This window comes from Cydia amplana, chromosome 9 (genome assembly GCF_948474715.1).
Source record: "Cydia amplana chromosome 9, ilCydAmpl1.1, whole genome shotgun sequence".
NCBI classification, from domain to species: domain Eukaryota; kingdom Metazoa; phylum Arthropoda; class Insecta; order Lepidoptera; family Tortricidae; genus Cydia; species Cydia amplana.
In genome coordinates this window covers 1063001-1075322 of record NC_086077.1, presented here as the reverse complement: position 1 = coordinate 1075322, position 12322 = coordinate 1063001, and the positions used below count along the sequence as shown (strand labels likewise).

The following is a 12322-nucleotide window of genomic DNA, read 5'->3' as shown; positions in this document are numbered from 1 at the left end:
AGGAAACAGTCGAGTACGAAACCTCGATTTTTGAGATTTTTACGCAGGATTTTTCGCCTTGTCCTTATCGCACTAGTTTTAGGAGCCGCTTCCGTTAGCGAAACGGGTATATTTACCTAAAATATTTAAATCTCAGCTCCTGTTTCGTCTTAATGTTATTAAATATTTATCACCCAAAATCATCATTTAAAAGTCAATTCTACCAGCAAACATAAGAAAATAACTCAAAATTTGCATTGATTACTTTGCCTCACATGTGAATTACTGATAGCAAAATGCAACTTTATTATCCGTTTTTGAAGTGCAAAGTAGTGCACGCTACTCAAATCCCTTGGGAGCTCGACGCCACGCTGCACGCCCCGCCGAACGCTCCGCTTCGAGCGTCCACTCGGGCCTTACACTAAGCCTTTCCGAGCTGGTGTGGTGAAAAGATTATTTAGTATGTTATCTCGAGTTAAGCAACTTGACAAAAACCGGCCAAGTGCGAGTCGGACTCGAGCACGGAGGGTTCCGCACCATCAACAAAAAATAGAGCAAAACAAGCAAAAAAAACGGTCACCCATCCAAGTACTGACCCCGCCCGACGTTGCTTAACTTCGGTGAAAAATCACGTTTGTTGTATGGGAGCCCCACTTAAATCTTTATTTTATTATGTTTTTAGTATTTGTTGTTACAGCGGCAACAGAAATACATCATCTGTGAAAATTTCAACTGTCTAGCTATCACGGTTCGTGAGATACAGCCTGGTGACAGACGGACGGACGGACAGCGGAGTCTTAGTAATAGGGTCCCGTTTTTACCCTTTGGGGTACGGAACCCTAATAAACTGATAATTTCTACAAGTGAACACGTGTTAAAAAGGTGGTAAAAGTCGCTAATAGTAAGTTAATAAGCAACCCATACCACGAGTCCACACAGCGCACCCTCGGTCCCTCGCCCTCAACAAGTCACGATGCGCGCGCCGCCGCGCAGCGCGCTGCGCATCCCGCCATTTTACTACACCACCGTATTTCACCAACACCGACTCGAAAAACACCATGAAAACTTAATTCAGACGCGCAAAACAGGTAAGAGTTAGCTTATAAACCCTTAAAATGTAACTATCTAAACGTAGAGTGTCGGAAAGGGGAGTTTAAAGCGAGTGGTGTGGGAGGGCCGGTAAAAATAGAGCGATAGAAATGTAGCCATTGGGGTGAGGCAATATGGCAGGGTGTGAACACCCCCATGGTTTCACCGTCCTCACACCACGCGTAACAATAATTATGAACGAATGCAGCAACCTTGACTTGGTTCACGGGATCGCTAAGATGACCCAGTAGGTTTCAATGATTTGATTTTGTATCGAAGGGTTTGGGTCAATATTTTACTCACTAATGGGTTGAATCATATATCATATCATATTATACGTGCATGTATTACCTAAATAAACAAGGGTCAAACGTTGCCGACACGGCGCGCGATTCTACGATGCACATTACGCACTTAAGTATACCTACCTACACTGCTGGTGCCCTCATCCCTAGTAGTTTGAGGCTTACTGGCCGTGCCCCCTCGCCTTTTTATTTTAAATGCCTACTTATGTTTTATTTTATACAGGATGACATCACAAATGTGATTATACTTAAGTAATCTAACTTTTTCTTGTTCTGTTTAGTATTAGGTCCGTGTCATTTCCACGCAATAATCGTACAGAGGAAAGAAAAAAAGTTTATAAAGTGCTACCTACCACCGTTAGTGTATACTATACTACACTTTTAATTTCTAAAAAAGTTACAATGTACCTAACCGAAGTATGTAATGTCCTCCAAATATAACTAAAATTTATTGTAATGTCAAATATAAAATAATATATGTACGCTACAACGGTCCGGGCACGGGCTGGGGCGGCCGACACTTCATTTTTTTACGAAAACATCATGTGATCACTTGTCATAGAAAAAGAAGTGCCGGAAGCCACGTCCCGGGCCCGGACTGTTCTAGCGTGAGTTATCCTTTAATCTCTTATTCTTAGGGACTCGTCGGAGGAAATAAATCATAATGAATGATTGCAGTGAAGCAGGATGAATTTCGCGCCGTTCACCGGCCACATCCCGACGGCGGCGGCCATCCCCACCATCCAGCACTTCGCCGCCAAGTTCGGCTACGAGGGCACCAGCACCGTGCAGGAGAGATACCAGGTGAGGCTTCACTCACCCGCAAATGCGGACCGCGGCCGTCACCATGCAGCGGCTACCAGGGCAGCAGAATTGTCTAGGAGGCACCAGTTGCAGTGAATCTTCATCCAGCATATGCTGAGTTGCTCACCGTGCCATCCCGAACTTCAAGCAGTTTGGTAAGTTAAGTACTAGGGCACCGCAGCAGACCAGCACCGTCCATGAGAGATATTAGGTGCCTTGATAGGTACTTTATATTAGGCGTGCGACTTTCAAAACGAATGCGGGTTTGAGCCTCGGCTCTTGCCAATCGTTCTCGACGAAAATAACGTCTTGGGGAAACGGGACCAACCCAAATAATAAGGCCTATAGTTTCCGGTCGGGGTTGGAAAGTCAAATGGCAGTCGCTTTCGTAAAAACTGTAGTGCTTGTGACAATTCTTGGGATAAGGTTACTGAGCGGACAACGCTAGGAGGATGAATTGTAGGTGCACAGAAGTTTAAAACGTCCTACTGATTACTGATGCTCTGGTAGTCTTTTTATATATTAATATATAATGGGCTTACTCATGGCCACAGTCTAGCCAAGGCGAAGACGTATCGTGGCCTACAATGGAGCGAGCCTGCCCAGAAGGTGCCTGTTCACCCTTGATTTGAAGGTTTCCGGGTTATACGAGCTCGGAAATATAGACGCCGGCAAGGAATTCCATTCCTTGGCATTGCTTGGCAGTCCTTGAACTATATCAACTTTACTTACAGGGAAATGTCCAGTTCGTGACGCCGGCAGTGGACGTCAAGTTCAGACAGGCGGAGATGGTGGTCCCGGCGGTGGACGTGAAGTTCCGACAGGCGGAGATGGTGGTGGTGAGCAGCGCGCCAGCTGGCGCCGTCACCTTGGCGGGAATAGCGCCCATACACACCGGTGAGTTCCAACTTAGTTCCAACAACGACTGGAGTTCGTCTGCTTGACAGCAACTAAGTGGGGCAAAGCCAATAGTCATATTTTAAGAATTTGACATTATAACGGTTCACCATCTTTAGCTTTCAAATTTGGTGTAGACGGTAGACGAATTTTACTTAGGATGGTATTCCATCTGTTCAATATCTTGGTCCAATGTCTCTCACATTTTGCCTAATGAGAGACTTGAGAGAGTGAGACGAAATGCATATTTGACAAAAAAAATGGGACAGGTGGAATACTATCCTTAGGTAGAATTCAAAGTGAAAAGGCTAATATTTGGAGCGTTATAGGGAGAGCAATATATCTCGCTACAACGCAAAGCTGCGTCTTGTAGACTCTCCGAAATTGCTCCAACATACATGTCTGGCTTCAGACAAGAAGAAATGGTAGTAGGATAGTATCAGGTGTGGAGGAGAAAGTTTGAAAGCAGACTCTGAGCTCCGATGGTCAGGACGCGACCAGGATAAACGGTAAGAGAGAGACCTATTTCACTTTAAAGTACTTGTTCCAGTGAACAGCGGAGTGAAGTACCAAGCGATATCGTCGAGCACCGTGAATTTAGGCAACGTGGCGTACGGACAGACGTACGTGCAGGAGCCGAAGGAGAAACGGGAGTACCGCGAGGAAGACATCATGGCCACCATGATGCAGCAACAGGAGACAATCACAGGTCCGTGTGAGGTTCATTTTATCATGGTCCCATTTAGCAGAAAGCATAAAATTTGACATGTAAACTTATCAAGGAACTTAGCGACCCGCTCCGGCCTCGCACGGGTTAATAAATTATACATAAACCTTCCTCTTGAATCACTATATCTATTAAAAATAACCGCATCAAAATCCGTTGCGTAGTTTTAAAGATCTAAGCATACATAGGGGCAGACAGCGGGAAGCGACTTTGTTTTATACTATGTAGTGATAATGTTCCGTCTCGTTGTCAGTGTCGGGTGCGCCGCTGCAGCAGGGCGCGCACGCGCAGCAGCTGCTGGTGGTGCTGCACGAGCCCCGCGACCTCGCGCGCGCCATCAAGCACGAGTCGCGCCAGACCGGGCCCGTGCCCATGCCCGCCGAGTTCATCAGTGAGTTACATCAGTTTAGTACTACGAGGGTTGTTTAGAAGTAACTTGGTTATATCAAAAAATAATAATATTGCAAATGTATTTATTTTATTTCTCTACGTAATCCCTCCGAAGTTCTACGCACTTGTCCCAACGAGTCTGCAACTTCTCTATCGCCTTCACGGAAGTGCGTTTCTTCAAGGGCCTCGAAATACGCATTGACCTCCAATATAACCTCCTCATCGGACTTAAAATTTCGCCCTAAGAGAAATGTTTTCAGTTTCGGGAAGAGGTGATAGTCCGACGAAGCCAAATCTGGTGAATAAGTAGGGTGTGGAAGAAGTTCCAATCTAAACTCCGACAATTTTTGTGCGGCGACACGACTTGAATGCACCGGAGCGTAGTCATGGTGAAAAATCACATTATTTTTTGCCAAACCTGGACGTTTTTCAGCTATTGCCGCCTGTAACTGATCCAAAAGTGATGCGTAGTATGCTCCAGTTATAGTTTTTCCCTTGGCCAGGTAGGCAATTAAAAGTATCCCTTTGCGTCCCAAAACACAGACGCCATCACCTTTCCAGCAGACGGAATGCATATGGCTTTCTTTGGAGTTGGCTCACCATGACCAGCCCATTGTTTCGACTGATGTTTCGTCTCCGGGATGTAGTGATGGATCCAGGTTCCATCCATAGTAACAAAACGGCGAATAAAATCTGTTGGATTTTTTTTAAACACCTGCAAATCTTCATCAGATGTTCACATGCGAATACGCATTTGTTCTGGAGTCAGTAATCGCGGCACTTACCTTACACAAAGCTTTTTCTTGTGCAAATCGTCGTGTAAAATAAAATGCACCCGCTCAGAAGAGATGTTTGTGGCTTCAGCTAATTCGCGTATTTTCAATCTTCGGTCGGCTAAAACTAAATCATGGATTTTATCGATGATTTCGGGTAAAAGTGCTGTTTTCGGGACTCCAGGGCGAGGTGCATCTTTAATGCATGTCCTGCCTCGCTTAAACTCATTTACGCAAAGTCAAATCGTTCCCTAGGAAGGACACTAACTACCCAACGTAGGTAAAATCCTTTTATGGATTTGTTTCACAGTTTTGCCTTCCAAAAAAAGAACTGAAAACTCAGACCAGTTTTGTTTGAACTACTGTCAAATGTCAAATTCCTGCCAAAAATGACATGACGCCACATATTAAATATGTTTAATTACTAAACTAAATCAATACATACAGAGTTGACGCCAACGCCATCTATACGTAGGCGAAACAAGTTACCTACTTCTCAAATTACCCTCGTAGTAGTAGCACTTTATTGTACAAAAAACCAGAACAAAACAGGAAAAATTCGTCATTAGTACAAAGGCGAACTTATCCCTTTAATTTAAGTAATCTCTTCCAGTTAACCTTTGAGCAATTTAATTTTTTTTTTTAATTTTATGTTAGGTCTAGCTACTCTTTAATTTAGACAGTTGGTGAAAGGGCTTATTCACACATTGAGGGACACGATGAAGCTCCTACTACACTGACTGCGCGTCATTAGAATCGCGTCTCGCACCGTGTATACGGTGTATATTAGTAAAGCGAAACTGTGGTTACTTTCCGAACAGGCCGCGTAGCCAACATGCCAATCGCTTACGCTCCGTAGCGATGGAAACGCAACTGTCACTGGCGCCCTAATATGGAAGAACAGAAACACCAAGCGTATCGGTGTCGAAGCGATAGCGATTGTCACCTTGGCTAGGCCGGCTGATCTGATATGAATTTGTTAAACAAAGCTTTCGTCTTTACGTTACTTATAAGTAATAAGAAACAATCCAATTTTATTTTACTGTCTTATTTATATAGCTCAAATTCGTACAGTACTTTCGGAAATATATAACACTGTCTAGAAAACTAAACTGTCCCCGCCTACATTTCCGTTCACTGTGTAGATATTATAACCCCCAATTTAGACTCTCGCGCGAGCCACGAGACGAGCCGCGAGCCGAGCCACGAGACGAGAGTGTAAGCGGTGGGCTCGCGGCTCGTCTTGTGGCTCGCAAGCTCGTCGAGCTAATATAATTTAAACACTAACGGCACGGCATAAGGTTTATAACCGAATGACAAGCCGAACGCGAGTGTAAACGGTGGACTCGCGTCTCGTGGTGCGGCTCGCGGCTCGTCTCGTGGCTCGCGCGAGAGTCTAAACCGAGTGTAACGTGTCGCAGGTATCGGCGACGTGTCGGACGCGACGTGGCAGTCGATCGGCGGCGGCGTTGCCGACTATCTCTCGGCGTTGCCGCTGCCGCTGCACCACTTGCTCAAGTACTCGGACAAGCGCGAGGAGCCAGTGCTGGTGCAAGTTCCTAGCGCGCCAGTAGCACAGCAGGTCAGTACACAAGGGTTGGCTCGGTTGGTCGGGTTTCAGTATCAGTACAGTGCGTTGGTACTCGTAAGGCTATTGTTTTTAGGGTTCCGTACCCAAAGGGTAAAAACGGGACCCTATTACTAAGACTCCGCTGTCCGTCTGTCCGTCCGTCCGTCCGTCTGTCCGTCCGTCCGTCCGTCTGTCACCAGGCTGTATCTCACGAACCGTCATAGCTAGACAGTTGAAATTTTCACAGATGATGTATTTTTGTTGCCGCTATAACAACAAATACTAAAAACAGAATAAAATAAAGATTTAAGTGAGGCTCCCATACAACAAACGTGATTTTTGACCGAAGTTAAGCAACGTCGGGCGGGGTCAGTACTTGGATGGGTGACCGTTTTTTTTTGCTTGTTTTGCTCTATTTTTTGTTGATGGTGCGGAACCCTCCGTGCGCGAGTTCGACTCGCACTTGGCCGGTTTTTTTTACAATGTGTTTCTTTTCAGATCCCAAGTCCCACAGTAAACACGGTGGTGGTACAGACGACGCCGCCGACGCCCAAGAAAAAGAAAAAGAAAAAAGCCGCTAAAGAGAAGAAACCCCGGCCTAAACCCGGAGAGATTCGCCTGACTACCGCGCTGGGTAGGCTATTTGTACTTTTTAGGGTTCCGTACCCAAAGGGTAAAAACGGGACCCTATTACTAAGACTCCGCTGTCCGTCCGTCCGTCCGTCCGTCTGTCACCAGGCTGTATCTCACGAACCGTGATAGCTAGACAGTTGAAATTTTCACCGATGATGTATTTCTGTTGCCGCTATAACAACAAATACTAAAAACAGAATAAAATAAATATTTAAGTGGGGCTCCCATACAACAAACGTGATTTTTTACCGAAGTTAAGCAACGTCGGGCGCGGTCAGTACTTGGATGGGTGACCGTTTTTTTGCTTGTTTTTTTTTTGCTTTTTTTGCTCTATTTTTTGTTGATGGTGCGGAACCCTCCGTGCGCGAGTCCGACTCGCACTTGGCCGGTTTTTATTGTTCACAATCGTCAACTACTTAACTATAACGCCTTAAAATTGCATTGTCGCCAAAGTAATGTACTCAATGCTCTGCTTTTATACCCCAGTCACAGAATAAATAATAGCACTAGGTACAGAAGATTCACTCTCTAATAAAACGCGTATATTACGACAGATAAGACCGCTAGGTGGCGCAAGCGCGAGCAGGCGTCCGTTCCGTAGCGGTGCGCGGCAACTACTATGGCTAGACACCAAAATTGGTGTGGGCATGTACTTGAGCGACGCGACGAAATCGCGGAGTGAGCCACGCCTGCCCCAGCTACTAAAATAACAATTCGATACGATTCGATTTAGATCTGTCTGGTAGACTCTAGCTAGTATATTTGGGCCTCAGGGTTGACACTATGTCGTACGATAACTGTAATATTAAAAGAGTAGCGTTTACGTGGGTACTTTAAGTTTTTACATATGTTTATGCGTCGGCAGATGGCAGCACTCTATACTGCTGCCCGGAGTGTCACATGGCGTACCCGGAGCGAGGACTGTTGGAGCAGCATCTCGTCGGACACACCATGGAGAGGAGGTAAACATACAGTATTGAATGTTGACAGTTAGTAAGAATGCCCTATGAAATTTCCCATTTTGTTAACGGCAGGTTTCAGGCTTGTTTCCGTCGTGTACAAACAAGAACTGTCAGCGTCTTTTTAGAAATTCTTATCTATATACTATCTATTTATACTTAAAGTGGATGGCCCTTTTTCTTTTTTGTCAAACTTAATTGAACCTTATTATCACCGAGCATGAAAGGTGACCATAGGAGCCATTTGGAATAGCTGTTCCGTCCGTATGACTAAAACCAATGTGTATTTAAATAGTTTGACTTACATTACTATTCAATATTCTAGGTTCATCTGCGACATCTGCAACGCAGCCCTAAAACGCAAGGACCACCTAACCCGGCACAAGCAGAGCCACAACCCGGAGCGGCCGCACGTCTGCTCCGTCTGCCTCAAGGCGTTCAAGCGGCGCGAGCAACTCACACTGCACTTCGTGATACACTCGGGCGAGAAGAGACACGTGTGCAACGAGTGCGGCAAGGGTGAGACTGACAGACAGACAGACACAACCCGGAGCGGCCGCACGTCTGCTCCGTCTGCCTCAAGGCGTTCAAGCGGCGCGAGCAACTCACACTGCACTTCGTGATACACTCGGGCGAGAAGAGACACGTGTGCAACGAGTGCGGCAAGGGTGAGACTGACAGACAGACAGACACAACCCGGAGCGGCCGCACGTCTGCTCCGTCTGCCTCAAGGCGTTCAAGCGGCGCGAGCAACTCACACTGCACTTCGTGATACACTCGGGCGAGAAGAGACACGTGTGCAACGAGTGCGGCAAGGGTGAGACTGACAGACAGACAGACACAACCCGGAGCGGCCGCACGTCTGCTCCGTCTGCCTCAAGGCGTTCAAGCGGCGCGAGCAACTCACACTGCACTTCGTGATACACTCGGGCGAGAAGAGACACGTGTGCAACGAGTGCGGCAAGGGTGAGACTGACAGACAGACAGACACAACCCGGAGCGGCCGCACGTCTGCTCCGTCTGCCTCAAGGCGTTCAAGCGGCGCGAGCAACTCACACTGCACTTCGTGATACACTCGGGCGAGAAGAGACACGTGTGCAACGAGTGCGGCAAGGGTGAGACTGACAGACAGACAGACACAACCCGGAACGGCCGCACGTCTGCTCCGTCTGCCTCAAGGCGTTCAAGCGGCGCGAGCAACTCACACTGCACTTCGTGATACACTCGGGCGAGAAGAGACACGTGTGCAACGAGTGCGGCAAGGGTGAGACTGACAGACAGACAGACACAACCCGGAGCGGCCGCACGTCTGCTCCGTCTGCCTCAAGGCGTTCAAGCGGCGCGAGCAACTCACACTGCACTTCGTGATACACTCGGGCGAGAAGAGACACGTGTGCAACGAGTGCGGCAAGGGTGAGACTGACAGACAGACAGACACAACCCGGAGCGGCCGCACGTCTGCTCCGTCTGCCTCAAGGCGTTCAAGCGGCGCGAGCAACTCACACTGCACTTCGTGATACACTCGGGCGAGAAGAGACACGTGTGCAACGAGTGCGGCAAGGGTGAGACTGACAGACAGACAGACACAACCCGGAGCGGCCGCACGTCTGCTCCGTCTGCCTCAAGGCGTTCAAGCGGCGCGAGCAACTCACACTGCACTTCGTGATACACTCGGGCGAGAAGAGACACGTGTGCAACGAGTGCGGCAAGGGTGAGACTGACAGACAGACAGACACAACCCGGAGCGGCCGCACGTCTGCTCCGTCTGCCTCAAGGCGTTCAAGCGGCGCGAGCAACTCACACTGCACTTCGTGATACACTCGGGCGAGAAGAGACACGTGTGCAACGAGTGCGGCAAGGGTGAGACTGACAGACAGACAGACACAACCCGGAGCGGCCGCACGTCTGCTCCGTCTGCCTCAAGGCGTTCAAGCGGCGCGAGCAACTCACACTGCACTTCGTGATACACTCGGGCGAGAAGAGACACGTGTGCAACGAGTGCGGCAAGGGTGAGACTGACAGACAGACAGACACAACCCGGAGCGGCCGCACGTCTGCTCCGTCTGCCTCAAGGCGTTCAAGCGGCGCGAGCAACTCACACTGCACTTCGTGATACACTCGGGCGAGAAGAGACACGTGTGCAACGAGTGCGGCAAGGGTGAGACTGACAGACAGACAGACACAACCCGGAGCGGCCGCACGTCTGCTCCGTCTGCCTCAAGGCGTTCAAGCGGCGCGAGCAACTCACACTGCACTTCGTCATACACTCGGGCGAGAAGAGACACGTGTGCAACGAGTGCGGCAAGGGTGAGACTGACAGACAGACAGACACAACCCGGAGCGGCCGCACGTCTGCTCCGTCTGCCTCAAGGCGTTCAAGCGGCGCGAGCAACTCACACTGCACTTCGTGATACACTCGGGCGAGAAGAGACACGTGTGCAACGAGTGCGGCAAGGGTGAGACTGACAGACAGACAGACACAACCCGGAGCGGCCGCACGTCTGCTCCGTCTGCCTCAAGGCGTTCAAGCGGCGCGAGCAACTCACACTGCACTTCGTGATACACTCGGGCGAGAAGAGACACGTGTGCAACGAGTGCGGCAAGGGTGAGACTGACAGACAGACAGACACAACCCGGAGCGGCCGCACGTCTGCTCCGTCTGCCTCAAGGCGTTCAAGCGGCGCGAGCAACTCACACTGCACTTCGTGATACACTCGGGCGAGAAGAGACACGTGTGCAACGAGTGCGGCAAGGGTGAGGCTGACAGACAGACAAGACACTGCCATTTTACACAGCATTGGACAGGTAGCCTTAGAAAAAGTTAACTAGACGTGTGCGCCGATTACATTTTTTATCGACGTCGGCGTATTTATGATATTATCGCCTTTTTATATAAATCTACTTTCTATAAATTAAAATTAAGTTTTATTTACGTGGCTTCATATATCTATCGTATCATATTTGTACATAAATAAGCTTGAATCAAAAATATGTTTTAAAACTCCCGTTTTCTCTGCGTAATTCTTGATATATGTATAAGTTAGTCTAGTTCTACTTTTTAACACATTCATTGCCACCCATCCAAACAAGACATTCGCGCCAGGCCACAAAAATTTCGTCATATAAAGCTGTAGTACCACGATCCCGACTATCGGGTCTGGGAACGAAATCATAAAACATCCTATAGTCCCGACGATTTGCGGCGCTGAATGTGGGCCCGATTCGGATTTTGTTATAGACATCTATTAGACATCGCCAAGTTACGATAACGATATCTTTAAGATCTAACCTGTCAAATTTGACATTACTGCGATTCTGCAGATACTCTTGAACGATTTCCACAAGATATTACTTAGAGATGTAATTCACATCTTATAGATATCTAACTCTATCTAACGTAAAAGTGACATCGGTTGCCCGAATTGAGCTGCAGAAGAGAATTAGTTGAAATCTAAACTATAACGTATCTAGAATGGATCTAGTACGTGTCGTCTCTTGTGAATATCTTGAAGTTCGAATACGGAAGTGTGTTAATTGACCGTGAGTGTGTTTCCCAGGTTTCTACCGCAAGGACCACCTGCGCAAGCACACGCGGTCGCACATCGCGCGGCGCGTGAAGGCGGAGCTGTCTGCGCGCGCCTCGTCCCCCCCCTCCCCGCCGCTCGCCGCCGCCCCCGCCCCCGCCCCCGCCCCCGCGCCCGCCCCCGCGCCCTCCTGACACGACGACAAGAGCGACCTGCTCACGCTCATACAGGCCGCCAAGGATGTCTTCTGACTCGACGAGTTGGGTGTCAACTATATTGATGCTTAGAAAAGTTACCTTTTATAAAAGTTGAAAATATTTATTTTGTAGCTAGAAAAAATGGCTCTTTACTAATTAAAAAAAACTAACACTATTCCTAATAAAAAATTCAGGCTAATAAGCCTGTCTACTTAAATATGTAGCATTTTCCACCATGATGTTTGCACTAGTCTCTGCTGAGAGTGCTGAGCGATCGATTTGATATTTGGCCCAGGTCATTGTTTATTTATTTTACAATTATTGAGAATCTAAATACCTACAGTGTACAAATAGGTACTTAGATGTATATTTTGTCATGATTTCTTTTGCATTTTAAAAACTGCCAGAAAATGTTATCACTTAAAAATGTTAACAATTCGAATGGCATATAAATATTAGGTGTATATTGTGAAAA

The 12322-nt window shown here is 47.7% G+C and overlaps 1 protein-coding gene across 1 annotated transcript; it reads left to right on the top strand.

Moving 5' to 3' along the window:
* The first annotated feature begins 884 nt into the window (after nucleotides 1-884).
* Nucleotides 885-11930, top strand: LOC134650941 (transcription factor Sp3-like). Its single transcript, XM_063505897.1, has 10 exons — nucleotides 885-1067; nucleotides 2052-2177; nucleotides 2912-3074; nucleotides 3625-3783; nucleotides 4055-4192; nucleotides 6386-6546; nucleotides 7033-7168; nucleotides 8033-8129; nucleotides 8452-8645; nucleotides 11684-11930. The coding sequence occupies exons 2-10, from the start codon at nucleotides 2061-2063 to the stop codon at nucleotides 11842-11844; spliced, it is 1326 nt and encodes a 441-aa protein (XP_063361967.1). The 5' UTR covers nucleotides 885-1067; nucleotides 2052-2060; the 3' UTR covers nucleotides 11845-11930.
* Nucleotides 11931-12322: the final 392 nt, after the last annotated feature.

Bases quoted from the DNA above. Each gene is read 5' to 3' on its own strand.
- LOC134650941 (XM_063505897.1), top strand. From the start codon at position 2,061: ATGAATTTCGCGCCGTTCACCGGCCACATCCCGACGGCGGCGGCCATC. The intron at 3,784-4,054 runs GTCCGTGTGAGG...TCTCGTTGTCAG, and splicing joins GCAACAGGAGACAATCACAG to TGTCGGGTGCGCCGCTGCAG. The intron at 8,646-11,683 runs GTGAGACTGACA...TGTGTTTCCCAG, and splicing joins GTGCAACGAGTGCGGCAAGG to GTTTCTACCGCAAGGACCAC.